Source organism: Anas platyrhynchos, chromosome 20, assembly GCF_047663525.1.
Source record: "Anas platyrhynchos isolate ZD024472 breed Pekin duck chromosome 20, IASCAAS_PekinDuck_T2T, whole genome shotgun sequence".
Lineage (NCBI taxonomy): Eukaryota > Metazoa > Chordata > Aves > Anseriformes > Anatidae > Anas > Anas platyrhynchos.
The window spans coordinates 4,401,953-4,421,173 of NC_092606.1; the positions used below are offsets into that span (position 1 = coordinate 4,401,953).

At 64.5% G+C, this 19,221-nt stretch overlaps 2 protein-coding genes across 3 annotated transcripts in view; one reads left to right on the forward strand and one right to left on the reverse strand.

Moving 5' to 3' along the window:
* Nucleotides 1–13,580, reverse strand: part of ABR (ABR activator of RhoGEF and GTPase) — a 33,951-nt gene extending 20,371 nt beyond the window's left edge. Inside the window, exons 1-2 of one of the 2 annotated variants that reach the window (XM_027472618.3) lie at nucleotides 13,144–13,580; nucleotides 1,202–1,386 (exon numbers count right to left, since the gene is read on the reverse strand). In XM_027472618.3, the coding sequence (XP_027328419.2) occupies nucleotides 1,202–1,386; nucleotides 13,144–13,501 (543 nt within the window). In that variant the 5' untranslated portion in view covers nucleotides 13,502–13,580. Of the gene's footprint in view, nucleotides 1–1,201; nucleotides 1,387–5,676; nucleotides 5,863–13,143 lie in introns of those variants that run through there. The other variant, XM_072025924.1, reaches the window with a different exon arrangement.
* A 1,966-nt stretch (nucleotides 13,581–15,546) lies between these two features.
* BHLHA9 (basic helix-loop-helix family member a9) lies at nucleotides 15,547–18,698 on the forward strand. Its single transcript, XM_005023157.6, has one exon. The coding sequence runs from the start codon at nucleotides 16,937–16,939 to the stop codon at nucleotides 17,627–17,629; it is 693 nt and encodes a 230-aa protein (XP_005023214.4). The 5' UTR covers nucleotides 15,547–16,936; the 3' UTR covers nucleotides 17,630–18,698.
* The last annotated feature ends 523 nt before the right edge of the window (nucleotides 18,699–19,221 follow it).

Sequence of the window (19,221 nt, forward strand, 5' to 3'; positions counted from 1 at the left end):
GAGACACCCTGCCCCAATCCTGCCAGCAAAATTTCAGGTGCCAGCACCCAAAGGGCACTCCCCTGAGCCCTAACCCAAGCAGCTGCAGATAAAGAGATCAGAGGCAGAGCCGGCGCTGAGCTCTAAAGCTCCCAATCCTGTTAGCGCTGGGCCAGTGCTGAGCCGAGACGGCCACTTGAGACCGCCTGCATCCCCCAGGGCCACCCACCACCCCGCTGCCCCCCCCAGGACCATCCTGCCAGGGTCAAGACCCCCTTGTGAGCAGGGTGCCGGGGCGGTGGGTTGCCTCAATTCCCTGCTGCGGGACCAGGGGACCGTGCCCGGGGTCACGGCAGCTTGGAGTGGGGTGGTGGGACCCCCAGGAGAGCCCCGCGGGACCCCCATAGGGCTGGGCGCCGAGGATGCTGCGCAGCACCCTTGGGGGAGGAAGCCACACCTCTGCGCTCCTCCGCCTCAACATCCGGGTTAAGGCCTTAACTCCTTCCACGGCAAAAACCTCCACATTTTCCACACTGCCTCCTCCCGTGCCCCTGCCGTGCCACAGACCCCCCCTGACAGCCTGGGTGCTCCCCCCGAGCAGCCCCTGTGCCGGGGAGCAGAAGCACCCAGTGACAGCAGCCCCCGTGTCTCCGGGACAGCACGGCACCCCCTGGGCTTTAGGGAAAATTTGATTCTGGAAAAAAATAAAATAAAAATAATAATAATAAAAAAAAATCTCATTTTCCGCTTTTAATTTCCCACTCCGAAGCTCTCCAAGCTCCCCTCCTTGGGAAGAGGATGGATAAAACCCCGGTGGCTCGGCGAGGATGCTGGGGTAAGAGCCCAAGGAGTTAAATCTAAGTTTCCCTGCAAAGAGGAGGGGACGGACACGGTGTCCCTCTGCAGCTGGCAGGGTGTCCCCAAGTGCCGCTAGATGGAGCCGGCAGCGTGGCTGTGCCTTGTCCCAAGCCTCCCAAAAAAAGAGGGGCAGGGGACAGGGGGGTCCCAGCACCCTCAGGCTGGGCTCCAGCACCCAGAGCCACCGACACGTCCCATGGATGGACGCAGCCCCATCCCAAACAGCATCCAGACAAGGAACCGGCTTTGGGAAGCAGAGGGGACATCCACCGAGGTCACAGCACCACCAGACTGTCACCAACACCGCAAATCCCTCCAGCCGGGCACCCCCAGCCCCGAATTTCGCAGCCCCCAGCCCACCTACCCCGGTGCCGAGGCCGTCGGTGGGTGTGGGTGAGACGCCGTCGCCGCTGTCCTGGCCCCGGGCGCTGAGCTGGGGGGACATGGTGGGCGACTCGTCGATGTAGGGCATGGTTTCCGAGCCCTCCGGCAGTGCCTTGGGCTCCTCGTTGCCCTCGGCATCGTAGTCATCTGCACCATAGTTGAAATCTGCCAGAGGAAGAGAAGATGGGGGGTGAGCATCCCGGAGATGCCGCCTACCAGCAGGCTCAAGGCCGGTGCCAGGGGGGGGACAAGGACACCAGGGGAAGCCTCTCACCATGCTGATAGTGGCCGTGCACCGAGCTGTAATTACCCAGGGACTAACGAGCCCGTTTCCAACACGTGGGGCCGTGCGGGGACACGCACACCCCCGCAGGGCAGGCAGGGCATGTTGCGGGCACCCTCCCCTGCCTCTGCATAATTCATGGTGCCGGGAAGCCGCAGGCCTCGTCTGTGTGGGGGCAGCTGCTCCTGCAGACACCCCTCATCAGCAGCAAAATGCCCTCCTCACCGGCCCTGGGGGGGGGGGGTGATGGAGCCGGGCTGGCAGCCGCCATCCTCCCCATCCCCTGCCCAGAGCAGTGCCAGGCCCATAGGGGCTGCAGGGGGGACATCACACCAGGCCCAGGGGGGGCAGTGAGGGCATGTGGCCACCCCACCAGGAAAAAGGGGATGGCGGCAGGTGTGGCAGCGATGCCGACGTGCCACAAACCCCGCTGAGGTGACGCAGGGGGGCTGCTGCAGGCCAAGGAGGCCTCGCGCTGCCCCACGGCCCTGGGTGCAGCCACATTGGGGGCCCGGAGCCCTCGGCAGGGTGTGGGGAAGGAAATGGGGAGCCGGGAGCAGCCGAGGGGGAGTTAGGGGGGTGCAGGGCCTGCGGCGGGGCCGGGGGCGCAGCGGGGGCCGGGGGGGCCTCCTAACCCGTTCCCATGGAAACGGCGGCGGCGAGAGGCGGCTGCAGCAGCCCCGAGATGCTGACAAAGGCGAGGGGGAAGGGAGCCCGGCTGCGGCACAGGCGGCCATGGGGTGCAGCTGGCACCCCACACACAGCCCCACAGCCCCCAGCCCGGCCCCAAGATGTCCCCTCGCACCCTGCCCGGGTGTCCCCTCAGCCCAGACCCCCACACGTATGGGGCGTGTGGCCTGCACCCAGCCCCGAGCAAACCCTGTGCTGCCGCCGCTTCACCCCGCCGAGGAGTCCCCAGCTCCCAGCGGTGTTGCTCATCGCATTAATATTGCACTCAGCTTAATGTTTAAAGTGGATAAATCTGTAAATCAAGGAGTGCTGTGAAGCTGGCAGCCCTACAGGTGCTGGCAGGATGATGGGAACCTCTCCTGCACCTCAGGGCAGGATGGAGGAGAGCCCCAACACCGCCCAGGTGTGTCCCCTCTCTGCCAGGACAGCCCAACTGCTCTCAGGCCTCTCCTCGTTAGCAATTAGCACCTAATGAGCATCCCCCTGAGGCCTATCACCATCACCCTGCGGGGGCAGGTGGCCTTGCCATGGTGGGCAAAGCTGAAGGTTACCCCCCCCAAAAAAAAAAAATCAGAGCATGGATGGGGGAACCCCAAGCTCCTGTTGACCAGGGCCAAGCTCCTCATCTCCAGGCTGATGCGCAGCCCGGCACCCGAGCCTGTGCCATCCACCCCAGCATCCATCGACAGCGATGTGGGGACAACCGAGGCCACGCCGGCCCTGCCAAAGCCACCACCTCCACTCAGCCCCCATGCCAGGAAGGGGGCAGGCAGCCAGCAGCGGCCAGAGAAGCCCATGCTGAGCCCAGCACCAGCACCGGAGGGGACCTGGCCACCTCCCCGCCCCACTGCCAGGCTTGGGAGCAGCTCGGGTAACGAGGAACGGTTTTAATGAGGCGGCTGGGGACCTTGCCACCTGCCAGAGGTGACACTGGCAACGGTGCAAGGGGAGGAGGTGGTGGCGATGGCATGGAGGCACAGAAGGGGAAGGGCCCAGCAGGAACAACCCCAGCTCTCAAGCCCCCAGCCTGACCAGGTTCATACTGTGCAGCCCCGTGCCCACCCAGGGGCACACGTCCCCATGGCTGTGGTCCCAGGTGTGCCCCAAAATGTGCCACCTCCTGGCACAACCCCACTGGCTGAGCCATGGCCACATGTCATTGACCGGGCTCTCCCACAGGGAGGACAGGCAGAGGTCTCTCACCTTGTCCTGCAAGCAGGGAACACCCTGACCTCCTCAAAGCCTCTGGAGAAAAGCCCCCGGTGCCCACGGAGCAGGAGTGGCTCCATCACTGCAATCCCTCCCAGGGCAGGCAGATGCAAGCCAGGATGTGCTGCAGGCAGAGACCTGCAGGGAAGTGCCATCGCTTGGCACACACACCTGTGCCCGATGCCACCAAGGGAGGGGGACCCTGCTCATGCCCAGGGGACACAGGGAGTCCATCCCCTGCACCTCCCTGCCTGCAGGGCTCAGCAAACCCAAATCTCGCTGCCTCTCTCCTCCCCCCGCAGCTGCATTGCCCCTGCAGCCTGTTCTTGTGCCCATGCCAAACCCAGAGCTATTTTTGCGCCAGGCACCCTGGTTTTCGCAGCAGTGGCAACCCTCCCGCTCCACCCAAGGCATGGGGACAGAGGAGCAGAGGGAGCCTGGCCCAGGGGAGCCACCTCGGAGCCCTGCACCCAAAGCAGCCCCTGGCCCAGGCTCCCCCCGCAGCGCTGCAGACCCCAGCCCCAAATACACCGAGGGACGGCGGCACTAACGGGGGTCCCCCAGGCTGGCACACGGCCCCGGAGCGCAGCAGGACCAGGAACACCTCCCCAAAAAGAAAAATCACATTTCAGCTCTGCCACCCAAGCCAATGCCAGCGAGATGATGCTCGAGAGGGAGCGCAGCCAAGGGCGGCCACCAGCTCCTCCCCAGCGCAGGCAGGTGACAGCTCTGTCACAGCGGCACAGGGTGGCATTTTCTTCGCTTTCCCAGCTGGGCACAAGCTGCTTCCAGGGCTCTGCACACCTCAACGCTCGCCCGCCTCATTTCCACAGGAGAAGTTCAGCATCCACACGGGGAGTGTGGGGGGGGGGGGAGCGGATTTTGCTATTCCCAGCCTGCAAGCTTTGGGAAAACGCCACATTTTTACCGGGGCTGGGTGAAAATTCACCATGACAACAGGGATGCGTGAGCTGGCCTCAGACCTGCCTCCACGGGCCTCGACACAAACAGCATCTCCTCCGCACCCTGCGCTGCCTCCTCCCCACCGCCGCAGCATCTCGGGGGGCTCAGGAGCCCGGCACGGCACGGGCACCGCTCCCAAGTGCCCCCATCCCCTGGGCACAAAGGTCTCCGGAGCTGGGTGCCCAGGAGGATGGCACGGCTGGGCACCATGGGCTCTGCAGGGAGGCTGCTGCTGGGAGAAAGGAGCGTGCGGAGGCTGGGTCTGGATGCAGCCTCCAGGCTCCAGCCTGGCTGTCCCCACAAGCTGGCAGGAGTGTCTGCTTTAGGGGCTTGAGGATGGAAAACTCTGAGGGGGGGCTCAGCCCCATGCATCACACACAACCCCCCCACCTCCCCGACCAACCCCAGCTCCAGGTTTGTGGGCACAGCAGATTCCTAATTCTGGGTGCCGTGCCCTCTTCCTGCACATCCCCATCACCCCCGTTCCCCATGAAAACCTGCCCCACAAGCACCGGGCTCCAAGCCCAGCCACTTCCCAGCAAACACCCTAATGGGAATTCACACCCTGCAATCCACCCACGGGTGCACCCAGGCAGTTCAGTGCACCCCAAACAAGCAGCAAGGACCCTGTAATGAGCCCCCCCACCTCCTAGCCGTGTCCCAGGCTCCCTCGGATGCTGCCGAGCCAGCCAGCCTGCGCCAGGTGCCCCGGGACCAGCACCGTGGGGGGCTCGTTCCCCCTGCACCACGTCCCAGCTGCCCATCCAGGGGACCAGGAGGGATTTCCACCCCCGGTGCTGCTGCATCCCCCCCAGCTGCCAGCCCTCGGGTCCCAGCACCATGGGACCGCTTTTCTGCAGCACCCTCAGCGCCGTGCCTGCTAAAAATCACTGCTGGGGGAGAGGAGACGTCCCGAAGCCACAGAGGGAGGGAGACAGAACCAGCACCCCCCATCCCCAACCCCTCCGTGGGGTCCCCAAGCACCTCATGGGCAGAACGAGCTGTCACTCCGCTCCGGCACCCGTGCACCCCACCACACCAGTGCCACCGCCACCCAGCCCACCCGTGCAGCCCCTCGCAGCAGGCACAGGGTCCCCCGCACCCACCCCGGAGAGCACTGCCATGGCGTGCGGGATGCTCGGGGAGGGGGCAGCGCGGCCCCCGCCAGCATCACCTGCCCCCTGCCCGCCTTGGGCTCCGCATCGCCGGCGCAGCACTCGTCCCCAGCGCCACGCAGCGTCACCCAACAGGTAAAGGGGAGGGGGACCCGCCGCCCCGAGCCCTCCCGGCCCCCCTCCCGGGGCACGTACTGCTGTAGAGGGTGTCGATCCAGGAGAGCCGCGGCAGGCCGCGGTGGCTCAGTGGCTCCATGCTCGGCGCTCAGCTCCGCCAGCAGCCGGCTCGCATCGCACAACAAAGGCGGCGAGGGCGGGAGGCGGGGGGCCGCGGGCCCAGGCGGGGGGCTGGCTGGGAGAAGGGGGCACACGGCCGCCTGCCCGGCAGCACCCTGCCTCTTCTGCCAGGGGCACCCAAGGAAGGAGGTGCTGGCTGGCAATGGCAGCGCGTCCCGCCTCCCGCCTCTGCCTCGGTTGGGGGGGAGCAGAGCCCAGCGTCCCCCGCACCACGCAGCCACGCCAGCCCCCCGCGGTGCCTGGGGACGGGGAGGTGGGGACGGTGGCAGCGTGGGCATTGGGGTGTGGGGGTCCCCAGACTGCCCCGGTAGCACTGGGGGGTAAAGGGGCTCCCGGTTGTGCCACTGCCACTGCTACCGCCCCCTCCCTGACCTCATTCTCATCCCTTTCCTATGCCCTAGGGATGCCCAGGCAGTGCCCCTACCCAGAGAAACCTCACCAGGTGCTGGCGGTGGATGCAAAGCACGCAGACCCCTCCCGGTGCCACTCCCCAGGAGGAGCCAGCACCCGGGGAGCCCCCTGTGCCCCCACAAAGGGCTCAGCTCTGGGGCAGGCAGGGGTTAAATTGCCCTCCCCATCTGCTTGTAGCCAAAGGAAATAATATAAAGTGCCAGAGTCATCAACGCTGATGTATCAGGAGCCAGCCAAGCATTCTGGCTGCCCCCCACCCCGAGCAGGGGGTGCGAGCAGCATCCTGAGCCACTGCCCTCGGCCACATCCTGCCCTGCTCAGGGATGGGCTTGGACCCGGTGCCAGGGCCAGATGGGAGCCGTGCGGGAGGGCTGATGTGCAGGAGGGACGATGCTCCACCGGCACGCGGGGAAGGCAGAGCACCAGGGCGTGAAGTGCCAGGACATGGGGGGTGGGGGCACCGGCAGCTGCCATGCCTGGAAAACCCAGGAGGGGTTGGGGGGGACACTGCCCCCAGGGATGCTGCAGCCCTTGGAGGTGGTTGATGCATTTTGGGGGAGCGCAGCTTGGTGCTGCCACCAGCACCCGGTGCTGCTTGGGTGCACCCCTGCTCCCTCAGAGGGACACATCCAGCCTGAGGGCCCTATCCAGCCCTGGCAGGACCCCCCCCTCCACCTAAACCCCAGCCCCCAGCCGTGAGTCAGCGCACGCTGAGTCAGGGCAGGAGGTGCTGCCACCCCCCACCCCTCACACCCCACTCCTGGGCACCTTGGGGAGCCCCAGCGCAGGATGCCACCGGGCTCTGGTGCTCCCTTTGTCCCCACGGTGCCAAGGGGTGGCCATGGGGTGACAGTCCCCAGGCAGCACGCCCCATGCAGGGCACAGCGGGTGCGTTTGCCACTCTGTCTCTGCCAGCCCCCATTTGCACCAGCCCAGGCTCTGGCTTGCCCCCAGCCCCCCAGCCCTGGCGGCACCCTCAGAGCCCACGCAGCAAGAGCCAGCACCGAGGCTGGGGATGAAGGAAGGAGGAGGAGGAGGAGGAAGAGGAGAAGAAGGAGGCGGCAGCAGCTGCTGGGGCTGCAGCAGGGAGCACGCGTGCAGCCAAACCAGGGCCCGGCTGCACGGAGCGGCCAGGAAGGCGCCGGTGGTGGGGCTGAGTGCAGGCATCCCCTGCTCGTGGCAGGAAATCGAGCACAGGAGCAGCAGCGCCGGCCCGGGGCCCTCTGCAGCAGCTGCAGCACCAGCACAGCCCCTGCAGCTGCAGAGCAGAGAGGGGGCAGGCAGCTCCCAGCCCCCCCTGGCACAGCGGGGTGGCCGTGCTTGGTGAATCACCCCATCAGCAGGAGGGTGAGGGAAGCCCCTGCCTCCCCGAGCAGCTCTGGGAGGGCCAAGAGAATCTCCCCTGAAGTGGGAGCACCCCGGTGTCCCCTGCGATGAGCCAGCGGTGTCAGCAGCAAGCCCAGAGATGCTCAGGGAGGGAGGTGAGGGCACGGCACAGGTCTGCTGGCAGGGCAGGAGCTGTTTGGAGGCCACATGCAATCATCCCATGGACTTGGGGTGAAGGGAACCCCCTGCGTGCACCACGCACCCATCCCACAGCTGTCCCCATGCCAGCACCGACGGCTGCGCACAGCAAACCCAGGTCCTTTGCACGGCCTGGAGCAAAGAGCGGCACCAAAGCCCTCTGTTCGATTACTTTCTTTTCATCCTCTTTTCACCTCTTCAAGCAAGCAAACAACAACACAACCCTGATCGGCAGCTCCAGCCCACAGGGCACCAGCACCTGGACACCCAGCACCCAGGGCAGGCGGTGGCACAGCCACTCCAGCACCCTGAGCGCCCCTGCCCATGGCTCCAACCACAACGCATCCCTCAGAACCGGGAGCATCCTCACAGCGAGAGCCAAGGCGAGGGGGTGGCTGGATCCCCACCACCACCACCACCACCCTCCGACCTCGTGCAGCCTGCCGGGTGGCTTGCTGCTCGCCTGGCATCTGCTGCGCCACGGCCGGGCAGCCCACGCGCTGCTATTTCTGGGCTCTTGTGCAAGAGGCTCCTCCGGCTGCAGCTGCACAGCCCCGGGATGCTGGCTGGGAGACGGGCACCCCGGGCAGCATCGCACCCTGCTCCAGGTGGGAATCAACGGGGATGACCCCCAGCCCCTAACCGAGGAGCACGGTGCCAAGGGGAGCGCAGGGCAGCTGCCTGCGGCATCCGGGAGCCCGTGAGGTGCTCGCCCAGCCCATGCTGGAACAAGGTTTCCGCAGGGACAGCAGCACAGCACCAAGCCCCATAGGGAGCAGCGGCTGGGAGGCAGCAAAACAACACCAGTGAGTCCATGGGGACAGTTCTGGGAAGCCACTGACAGTAGAGGATGGCGCCTCCTGAGCAAATGACACTCCCAGGGCTCCTGCAGAGCCTGTTCCCTCAGCCCGACATGGGATTTTTTCCTGCTCCAGGCAGGCAGGAACAGGCAAACCCGAGGAGTGTCACCGCGGCGGTGCAGAGACCTGCTGGCACCACGCTCCCACAGCCACGTGTCCTCACGCCACCAGCTCATGCCCTCCTCTGACACAATTTCCTGGCTGGGAGAGGGAAAACAGCACCGGGCACGGGGAACACCCAGCCAAAACCAGGGCAAGCGGGGCTGGAGGAGCCCCAGCACCATCCCTGGGGGGGGCTGCAAAGGAGAAGGAAGAGGAGGCGGTTAGCAGGATCCAGATTAAAACCGCCCAGGAAGAAAGCACCCATCCTGAGCACAAAGGTCTCCCCGTGTGCCAGACCTCGCCGCGATCCCTGAACTTTGCAGCTGCGCCTTATCGCCAGGCAGATCTGCAGGCACCCTCCTTCTCCGCTCAGCCCCGGGCCAAGCTCGGCTCCTGAACCAAATCCAAGGGAGCCGTCCCTGCTGCTCATCTGCATATGCAAATCCCCCTGCTTAGCAAACACTGATAAAGAGAGGAGGGGTGGAAGAGCCAAGTCTATTTTGAGATGCCTCTTGGAGGGGAGGCAGGGAAGCGTGTGCGCTCCCTGACGGCAGCGCCTCGTGCCGCGGCTCCTGGGGATGCTCTCAGCAACCTCTGCGGGAGGAACCCGGTGGTGCTGTGAACCGGGTGGGAAAATGCTCCCTTGTGCCTGGATGGATGCACATTTTAGCCCTTTGCTATCCCAGGCTCCCTTTTCCAGCCCGAGGGAATATATCCCTGCCACCAGGGGAAGGGGGGTTCCTCCATTCCCTTCTCCGGCTGGGCAGGACGGAGGGGGAAGCTCACCAACAAAGAGCCCGCCGCACAGAAGTCTTTCCAGCCAAAAAAAAAAAAAGAAGAAAAATAACAAAACAAATTTCACGGCTGCGGGAGGACTTACAATGCAAATGTATTCAGGCCCCGCAGGGCACTTCTGGCTGCAGCCAGCACCTAACGAGGGTTTCATGGGGCAGGGGGACCTGGGGCTGATGGAGCCTGGCACGGGTCGAGCCCTGCAGCGGGCACCCGGGATGCTCGGGGCTGCAGGAGGGCACCTCCTGGAAAGCCCCCTGGGACCCCCAGCTCCAGGGCCATGCCCATCCTGCAGGGCCCTTTTAGGTCCTGTACAAGCCCTCTGCTACGTGGCTGGCACGGGGAAGTCGCTCCCAAAACCAGCGCTCACCACCTGGTTTTTGAACAGGAACAGTTGTGCCCCAAGGCTTTTGGGGCACCGTGTTCACCACGTGAACTCGTGCGTTTATTTATGCTTTTCGGGGAGTGTGGCTCAGCTTCTTGGAGAAACACCACGTCCTGCACCTCCTGGAGCATCACAGGGCCCCAGAGCAGATGGGGACAGTTCAAAGGTCCCAGCCAGGGCTCGCACACACGCACACACACGGGTGTTTTGTTCCCTCCTAAGCAGTTAAAATTAAACACTGCAGCTCTGCATGTCCTTCCTGCACCAGAAGAGGAACTTGCAGTATGCTCAGAGCCAAACAAGTGCTTTTCCAGCAGTGGGAAAACACTATAAAGTTATTAAAAAAATAAATAATTAAAAAGCTAAGGACACGGATGTTGCAGCCGGGCTCTTGGGGACAGCAGCTGCCACCCACGCACCTTCGGCTTCAGCACTGGCCTCGAGGTCCCCTCCTTGCTCCAAGGGAGAGGAAACGGGTGCACGGAGAAGGCAGCGGTGTGACGACGAAACATTTCACTTTCCTTCACCTGTTGCACGCCACCGGCTGCCCCAGCCAGAAAGAGACGCGCCGAGACAAACCTTGGACTTGGCTCACTATTTCCCGTTCCCCTTCTCATTGAGGCTTTTGGGGTTTTTAAATGAAAGAGCAGCCCGAGCGTGATCAGGACAGAACCTAGCCTACCCCTCAGCACCTCGGTGTCGCGCTTAGTGCTGTGGGCACCCCGCAGCTGTCCCCGCTTCACATCCCCAAGGCACCAGCAGACACCACCAGCATTTCGGCCCAGACCTGCACCTCCACAGGCAGTGCCCAAAACCAGAAGCTCCCCCACCTTGGCAGCCTCCCCATGCCCCCAACACATCCTTGGCTGTGAGGTCAGCTGCGTGCCCAGCCACAGGGACAGGTGACGGCAGAGACGAAGGGAAGTTCAGCCCTCTCTGTGCTCTGTGCTGGCCATCTGCTCACTGACACTCAGATTTTGTTGGTCCTGAGAGAGCTGGAGAGGCGTTATCTCAGACGCCAGGATCACGTATCTTGCTGTCACAGGCACTCCTCTCACGCAATAGCTGCAAACAGAGGCATCTCGCTGATATCCTCCCCTTAAATCAGATTAATCACAAGCTACTTAAAGGAAAACACTGTGTTTCCCTGGTAATTCCCATAAAGACAATACCCAGCGCTCCTACCCCTGCTGTCGGGGTAGCGCCGCGTTGTTACGGGGAGCCCAGCTGGCAGGATGCCCACCGACCGACCACATGGAGCTACAGCACCGAAGGAGAGCACCGAGGAGCCCAAAACTTCATGAAAACATTGAGGGAAGGCCCCCCAGGCAGCCCAGCGCTCGCTGAGTTACAAACCACAATCAGGAATTTGTAACGATAGCTGAAAAATACAGAGAAGTGAGAAAAAAACAGGAGCACTAAATGAGCCACACGTAACCAGAAAGGGGGATGCAGTCAACGACCACATGCATTTTATTGCATGCTCAAATTCTGCTTTTAAATGTCAGCGCCAGCAGGACACGCTGGATGTGCCAATGCCAAGGAAACGCTCAGGACAAGCCCAGGAAGAGCCCGTGCCCATCCCTGCCACCGTCATCTGGTGGCCACGCAGCCCCCGGCTCGGGCAGCCCGCTGGTCCTGTGCGCTCAGCAGAGCCTCCCCTGGGGATGGTGGCAGTCAGACAAGTGCACACGGTGGGACCACGGCTGGGGTCCCCTTTTGGGGGATGAGGAGGAGAGGAAGCCAAACTTAACCACAGCCGACGCAGCCTTGGTTTTCAAGGTGCTGCCACAAAGCCCCCCTGCTGGCAGCGAAGGTTTTAACCCGGCGCCCTGGGGGCTGGAAGACCCCTCCGGGTCACGGTGCCCTGGAGAGCGGTTTCTTACCCCATGCTCCAGGGAGGCCCCTTTACCAACACATCTTCCAGTGGCCCAAGAGCAGCATTGCACAATCCTCAGCGTGGGGAACTGTTCAGGAGCACGCCCGAGACACAAACACAGCACAGGACGTGAGCATGAACCCAAAGGCACCGCCACACGGGGACTTGGCCACTCCGACTGCTCTTAACCCCTCAGCCACCACCAAGCAGCACTCCGAAAATGACAGAGCATCACTGCTGCTGGGGCTGGCTGGGAGCTGTGTGGGGTTGGGACCCGGCTCCCACCCCAGATGTCCCCACACGTCGGTGACCAGAGCCGGGTAGAGGCAGAAACGCAGGCGGGAGCGAGCCCAGGGCGGCACGAAGACACGACGCCATCCTTTGGATGTGTCACCTACAGACAGCTGGGGAAGGCGAAACAGGAGCTGAGCTGCTCTCCAGCCCTGTAGACTAACGCGATAAATATAAATTAAACTAAACACTAAGCACAGTTTGACGCTGGAGTGTTTGTTTGCGCTTAAACCACCGCTATGCAGCTTTCCTGCAAACCGACCCTGAACAATTGAGCAAGAACCAAACTAATTCAAGGCAGCTGCAGAATTAGCTCTGCGAGAAGTGCCATCCCCTAGCTGTCAGGACGGTGTTTGAGCCGGGATTAAAGCACACGGGATGATGCAACAACAACTTCCAGGCCGCTGGAAGTAGGACAGCGTGACAGGCAACAGCACTGGCTGTGCCGGCAGTGCCACGAAGCAGCCAGCAGCTCGCCAAAGGACATTGTCCTCAGCGTGCCCGGCCACCTCGGTGCCCCGGCGTGCTCCTGTTTTAGCAGCTCCAGGGCTTCCCCAGGGTGATTGCACGGTGTCACCCAGCAGAGGCGTCCCTGTGAACCAGGTCACACCTGGAGGAAGTGACTTTTGTGCGGTGTCCCAGCCCCAGAGGCAGCTCCCGAGCCGGTGGCACGTCCCCAAAGGCCGGCTGCACCCTCCCTCCTCACGTGCCCAAGGACGGAATCTTGGCACGGGGCACACCTGGAAGTGGGACAGGGACAGCACGGGGGCTTGGGGTGACATTAACTGATGGCACGATGGGGTGTGTGACAGCGTGGGGTGCCCTTGGGCTGTGTGATGGGGCTGTCGTGGGGAGACCACCGGACCTTTGGCCGTGCCACCACACGGAGCGTGCCAGCCACACGCAGGGGGCTCGGGACGGGGTCTGGGGGCGCGCTCCATCACAGCGCCCCTCGCACATGTCCCCGGAGGGCCGAGGACACCCCGTTTGGCGTGGCCGCTCCTACACCACGGGGCACCCCGACGGCACACCGGGGCCTCTCCACCCCAATTCCTCGGCTCGCCCCCAGCCCCCCGGGGCGCTGCCGGTGCCGGTACCCGCAGCCGTGCCACGGCACCCACCTGCCGAGGACGCGTCCTCCGCCCCGGAGCTGCCGTCGCTGCCTCCCTCCGGGGAGCTGCCGCGGGGGGCGGCGGCCGGGGGGCGGCGGCGCGGGGCGGGGGCGGCGGCGGCGGAGCCGGGGGGTCGCGGGGGGGCTCGGGCGAGCGCCGCCTCCAGGTACAGCACCTTGAAGCGCTCCTCGGCCAGCGCCCGCTGCAGGCGGCGCAGGTGCCGGCGGCACCGCTCCAGCTCCCGCTCCATCGCCCGCACCGAGCCCAGCTCCATGCGCGGCGCCGGTTCCCCCGGGAACTCCTCCTGCCAGTGCCGGGCGAAGTCTGCCCGAGCAGCAGCCGCCGCCTCCTCGTTGCCCACCGCCATCCCCGGCCGGCCCCGGGTTTCCCGGCTCCGCCGCCGTCAGCCTTCTTCACCTCCTCCTCCTCCTCCTCCGCCTTCCGCCCCCCGCCGCCGCCGCGGGGCCTGACGTCGGCTCCCGGCCGGCCCCTCCGGACCGCCCCCGGCCTCAGCACGGCCCCGACGGGGCGGGGAGCAGCTCTGCCACCGCCCCCGGCACGGCCCGGCACGGCCCGGTGCGGCTACCGGCAGCCGGAGAGCCGGGACCGCTCCCGGTGCCTCCCCGGTGCCCCCCGGAGGAAGCCGCTTCCAGGCTGCGGGGCTGCGGCGGGGGCTCCCCCGGGGCTCCCCGGAGTGCAGGGAGGATGCTGAGGAGGGCAAGAAGTGCCCGGTGCTGGCAGCGACCCCAGGTGCTGCAGAAGGCTGGTACCGAGCCTGCAAGAAACGAGCCTGGAGGATGGGGAACACCGGTGGCACGGGGCTGTCCTGCCCCAGGCAGCGTGTGCCCATCTCCTGGTCCTCATCGCCATCCGGACGGTGATGACCGGACAGTGGCACGTGGCCTGGTGATGCTTTGATGGTGACACTTGTCCTGAAGATGCTCTGAAGGTGACACCCGGCAAGAAAGGCTCTGTGCCACGCTGCACATTCCCACTGCATACAACCCACTGTGCCCCCACGGGACAGGTTTTGTTCCCCACGCCCCGGGCTGGGTTGGCATTTCCCCCGTGCCACGTGAGGGACACGGAGAGGGTGACTCACAGGTGGGTGACTCACGAGCCCGCGTCCCTTGTGGCCACCTGGCCATGGCACAGCAGGAACAAAGCACCCTCTATTTACGCACGGGCCCCAACCGTGTTGCAACAGCCACCACCTCCATCCCTGCTGTGCCACCCAACCGGCCTCTATGGGCTCCCTCCAGCACTGTTTCTCTTGGAACCCCCCCCAAATCACACCTCTGGGCTGTGGGACCAGCCAGAGAGGTGATGCTGGTGCCCAGGTGAGGATGGGAAGGTGCCCGGTGCCAGCAGTGCCCTGTCCCGTGTGTCCCATCCTGGGGAGGTGGCGTGTCCCCGGGGGCTGAGCCCCTTGGTGGAAGCTGGCAGGAGGGGGGCATGCCATGAGCGGCCTGATTTATGTGTGGCCATGGATAATTACAGCCCTCTCATCAGCTGTCAGGCAGACGGGCCCAGCAGAGCCTTACAACGGATTGCAGGCTGCCTGTCTCAGCCCATAAATCTCCCCAGAGCAGGGTGATAAATCAGGGGGGGGGCGGCTGAGGGAGCAGCCCCGGGCGGGGGTCCCTCCCCGCCTGCCCACCCGGTAATGGGCACGTAGGTAGGAAACGGCCAGGACAAGGTGGGGACGGCCCGGCGGGATGCACTAATTACAGGCAGCAGGTGGCATCCAAAGAGCCGTGATTTATGGGGTGGCCTTGCCTTCTTCCGAGGGTTGGGGCTGGGTTCCCACAGGGCCGGGGCCAGTGGAGGTCCCCAGAGGCTCCCAGGGCTGGGGGCACTGCGGGGGCTGCAGGTGGGCACGGCCCCGTGTCTGCTCCATGCTGCATGGGTCAGCATCCAGCACCAGCAAAATATCCCCATGGCAGGGAGCCGACCTGCTCAGCTGCACCTCCCTTTGGCATTTCTCTAAGCATCCAGCATTAAACCACCCCAAAAAGCCTCTCGCTCCTGAGCTGGGCTCGCTGCTGAGCCAGGGGCTGGGGGAGCACACGCACCAGCACAGAGCACCCCTGGGCTGCCAGAGGGCCAGTGGGAAAAAGAAAAAAAAAGAGGGCCAGGGTGAGCACAGGTGGGTGTTCGGAAATATTTGCAAGCTTCACCTCCCTTTGAAGTCCCGCTGCGTTGTCCTCCCCGCTCCCCCAGGCCCCGGCTCCTGATTTATGGGGTTCATGGAGCAGAGGCACCTAAATCAGCTCCCACTTCAAAGGGCCAAGAGAGGAGAAGGGCAATAGACAAATAGCCCCCGCTAATTGTGGCTATTGATCAAACCCGGTCCGGGAGGATCAGATAGGAGGGGGTGGGTAAGGGGGGGGGGGAGTTCTCCCACTTTTGCACCAGTAACCCCAGCAATTTGTCACGATTCCAGAGCCATTTTTCAAACTGGTGTTACCCCGTGCTCAGGGGGGCGTTTAGCAGCTGCTCTCTAATGAAACCGTGGGCGAGGGGCAGGGGGATGCGAAACTGCCTGGAAGGCTCTGGGGATGGGGGGGATAAACCCAAAGGGGGGGGGGCAGGCAGGCAGCGTGCCCACCCCAGGGCCAAAGGTGCCCCGTGTCCCCACCATGCACGCTCTGAGGATGGGACCCTGGCCCTCCTGACAGCCAGACTGGGACACACTGGGAGCAAGAAGATGCTTTCAGCCCCAGTAAACACCGGGCAGACCCAGCAGCACCTTCTCTGCCCCCAGGCCCCCGCTGGGGGGACAGGAAGGCAGGAGGCAGGTAGCATTTTAGCTCTTTTATCACCTGCCCGGTCCCCCCACGACATTCCTGCTTCCTGCTCCGCGGGGCAGAGGCGTGCCAAGGCCCTGCATTCCTTCACTCCCCAGCTGGGCCCCCACTGATGGGTTTTGGGGGGGGGGGAGCTGATGCTGCCCCCGGTCTGCTCAGTCTGCTTGTGCCCCCAGCTCACCAGGACACCGCGGTGTGAGCGGCTCCGACGTGCTGGCTCCAAGCTCCTTCCATGCTCCGGTCCCGTCCTGGAGCTGAGGGGTTCAGCTCCTCCGGGGAGGAGGTTTTTTGGGATGGGGAGAGGGTGGGAGGTGAGGCAGGGAGCTCCCCGGGTACTGCCAGCGCCGTCCTGCGCAGGAGACATTTGCCTGCTCCTGGCACAAGCCTGGCTGCCGTCCTCAGCAGCCTCCTTACTCCGTGCCTCAGTTTCCCTCCCTGGGACACAGAGGCCAGCGGAGAAGCCCCAGCAGCAGTGAACGTGGCTGAGCAGTGCCTGAGCCCCGTGCCAGGGCAGTGATACCCACGGGCTCTGCTCCAAGGCACTGAGTGAGTTTAGGATTGATCCAGCCCAGGCTGAGCTGCCCTGCAGAGAGAGAGCAGAGCAATGGGGGGAGCTCCTGCAGAGCCCAAACCCTCCGCAGCAACCAAAGCAATCCCTGCTAGGTGTGCTTGAGAGCCTGGCTTTCCCTCTAGAGCCTGGGAGTAGCAAAATGCAGCCTTTAGCTGGTTGTCCCCCACTCCCACTGCAAACCCTGGTACCGGTACTGGTGTCCCCACTCCATCCTGGCTCCGCCGTGTCCCCGTGGGGCCCGCCGGTGTCCCCAGGGCAGCACACCTGGGGGCAGGTGCAGAGGGGCTGGGACGGAGCCACGTGATGTTTTAAAAACGCTGGGGTTTTTAGGGGAGGCTGTGTGACCCTGGAGGAGTGTCTGCCAGCCTGACGGGAGGCAGGACCGCAGCAGCACCTCGCCCCGGCCCCACAAGCCACAGCCATGTCCCAAGCAGCCGTGGGGAGCAGTGCGGCACGGCAGGGACCCCCCGATGGCTTGGAAGGGGAGCTGGAAAGGGGGGCTGCACCCCAGCTGTGCCACGGGCAGGACCTGTGGGACCCCAAGGGGAGGGAAGCAGCCACCCACCTGGGGGAGGCTGAAGAGATGAAGGTGAGGAAGAGGAGCAGGCCAGTGCGCTCCAAGGCCAGGAGGATGGCTGCCAACGTCCGAGAGCGCAAGAGGATCCTGGACTACAACCAAGCCTTCAACGCCCTGCGGCTGGCCCTCAAGCACGACCTGAGCGGCAAGAGGCTCTCCAAAATCGCCACCCTCCGGCGAGCCATCAGCCGGATCACGGCTCTGTCCCTGTCCCTGCACGGTGCCGCGCGCTGCTGGCCCTGCGCCCACTCCGAGTGCCGCGGGCAGGGCGCGAGGGACGGCCGCCCCCGGCTCCTCGGTGCTGCAGGCTATGGGGGATATTCCCCCGAGAACCAGCTCCAGCACCACGAGAGCCCGAAGGAAGATCGCCTGGCAGCCAGCCCTGCGTTTTATCCCATCGGGAGCCACCAGCTTGGGCTCCGCAGCAGCTGCCAGCAGAAACACGCGGGCAGCCAGCGAGCCCCCCCGGTGGCACCGCTCTCCTGGCAGCTGGGAGGGCTCCAGAGCTCAGGCTACCAGCGCCTCCCCATCCACTGACCCACCGGGCTGGGAAGGCGAGACGGTGCCGGGAAGGTAACGCAGCCAAGTGACAAACGGGGCAGTGGGAAGGGACCTGGACAGGAGAGAGAGAGGTGGGACACGGGGCTCGGCACGGTGCCCGGCTGCGCTCGCTGCTCTGCAGGAGAGCTCGGAGCTGGGGGACGTGGAAAACTGTTTTCTGCTCGAGTAAGCTCTGTGTTTCTTTGTTGTGAGGTTTCCCTGCTGCAAGTTGTCACGGTTATTTATTCTCTCTTGCTTGCTTTGTGAGAAAACACGAGTTAAAAGCCCAGCATCGGGGCGCTGCCTGTTAATGCGCGAGGTGGACAGATGGGCCGTGCGGGGCGCGCTGAGGCTGCTGGCTGGATGTCAGCTCTGACTGCAGCTGATGGATGGGGGGAGCAGGAGCTGGGAGAGGTTTATTTGGTTGTACTTTTAATGCTAAGCCCATCAGGGCACATATTGGTGCCCGGGCAGATCTGCGGGAGCGGCCGAGGAGCTCATAAACCCCCCGGTGCCTCCTGAGAACTGCAAAGCAGCTCCCCAGGGATGGTCTGGGACTGCGCTCCTGATCTGCCCAGCCAGGAGGACGGGGGGCTCAGCCCTGTGCTCCCCGAGTGCCTGGCTTCCTCCTCCTCCTCCTCCTCCTCCCTCAGTCCCAGCGCGGGGTGGGGGAGCTGGGAAATGAGCCCAGCAGAGGAAGGCTCCCAGCAGCCAGGAGAGAGAGCTCTCCGCTCAGCAAAGGAGCCTCTCGAAGTGCTGACGGTGTGAGACATCTTGGCTTTCATCTCCAGGAGGTTCCCCTTCCCAGGAGGGGCCTGCTGTCAGAATCCTGCTTCCCCCACCAGCTCCCTGCTGCTGGGCGGCTCCGCTATGGGGTGAGGTTCCCCCATGGGGTGAGGCTCCCCCTGCACCAGCTCCCCCTGCTCTGCCCGTGTCAGCATTCGTCACGCTGGATGCATGAGCCCAGGAACACCTAGGGGCAAGGAAGCAAAACCCAGGCATAACCCTACACGAACCCCTCTCCACCCAAATCTGTTTCCAGTTTCCCTCCCTCACTTCGATATTAAAGCAGCCCAGGTGGAAATAGATGCCCAGAGAGGCAGGAGCAGGGGAAAAAAGGCCTCGAGAGCCCCGAGGCAGCATCCCTGCATTGCTCTTGGGTTCTCGCTTAGGGCAGGCCCCTCTGCAGGCTGTGGGGTGGGAGAGGCGCTGGGGTCCCCCTCCTGCCCGGCAGGAGCAGGCAGAGGGCGCTGGGTGCGCCCGCAGATGGCACTCACCGCCTGGGAAACGAATCCCTGGCGAGCCGGAGAGGAAAAATTCAGAACCGAAGAGAGCCGCTGGAGCCCAGCCGGGTGCTTGCAGTCCTCCTCCCGGCCCCCCCCGCAGCACACTCCGGACCCCCGGGTGCTGCGCTCCGCTTTCCAGGACTCCCCCCCCTGCGCTGCGGGTCCCGGCTCCTGCCTTTGTCTCTGTGCCGGGAGCGCTGGGGCTGCAGGGGGGGCACCGCCGGGCACCCCCTCTGCCCGTCCCCAGCTCCACGTCCCGAAACCCCGGGGCGAGGCTGAGCGGGCTGGAATCACGGCAGAGGG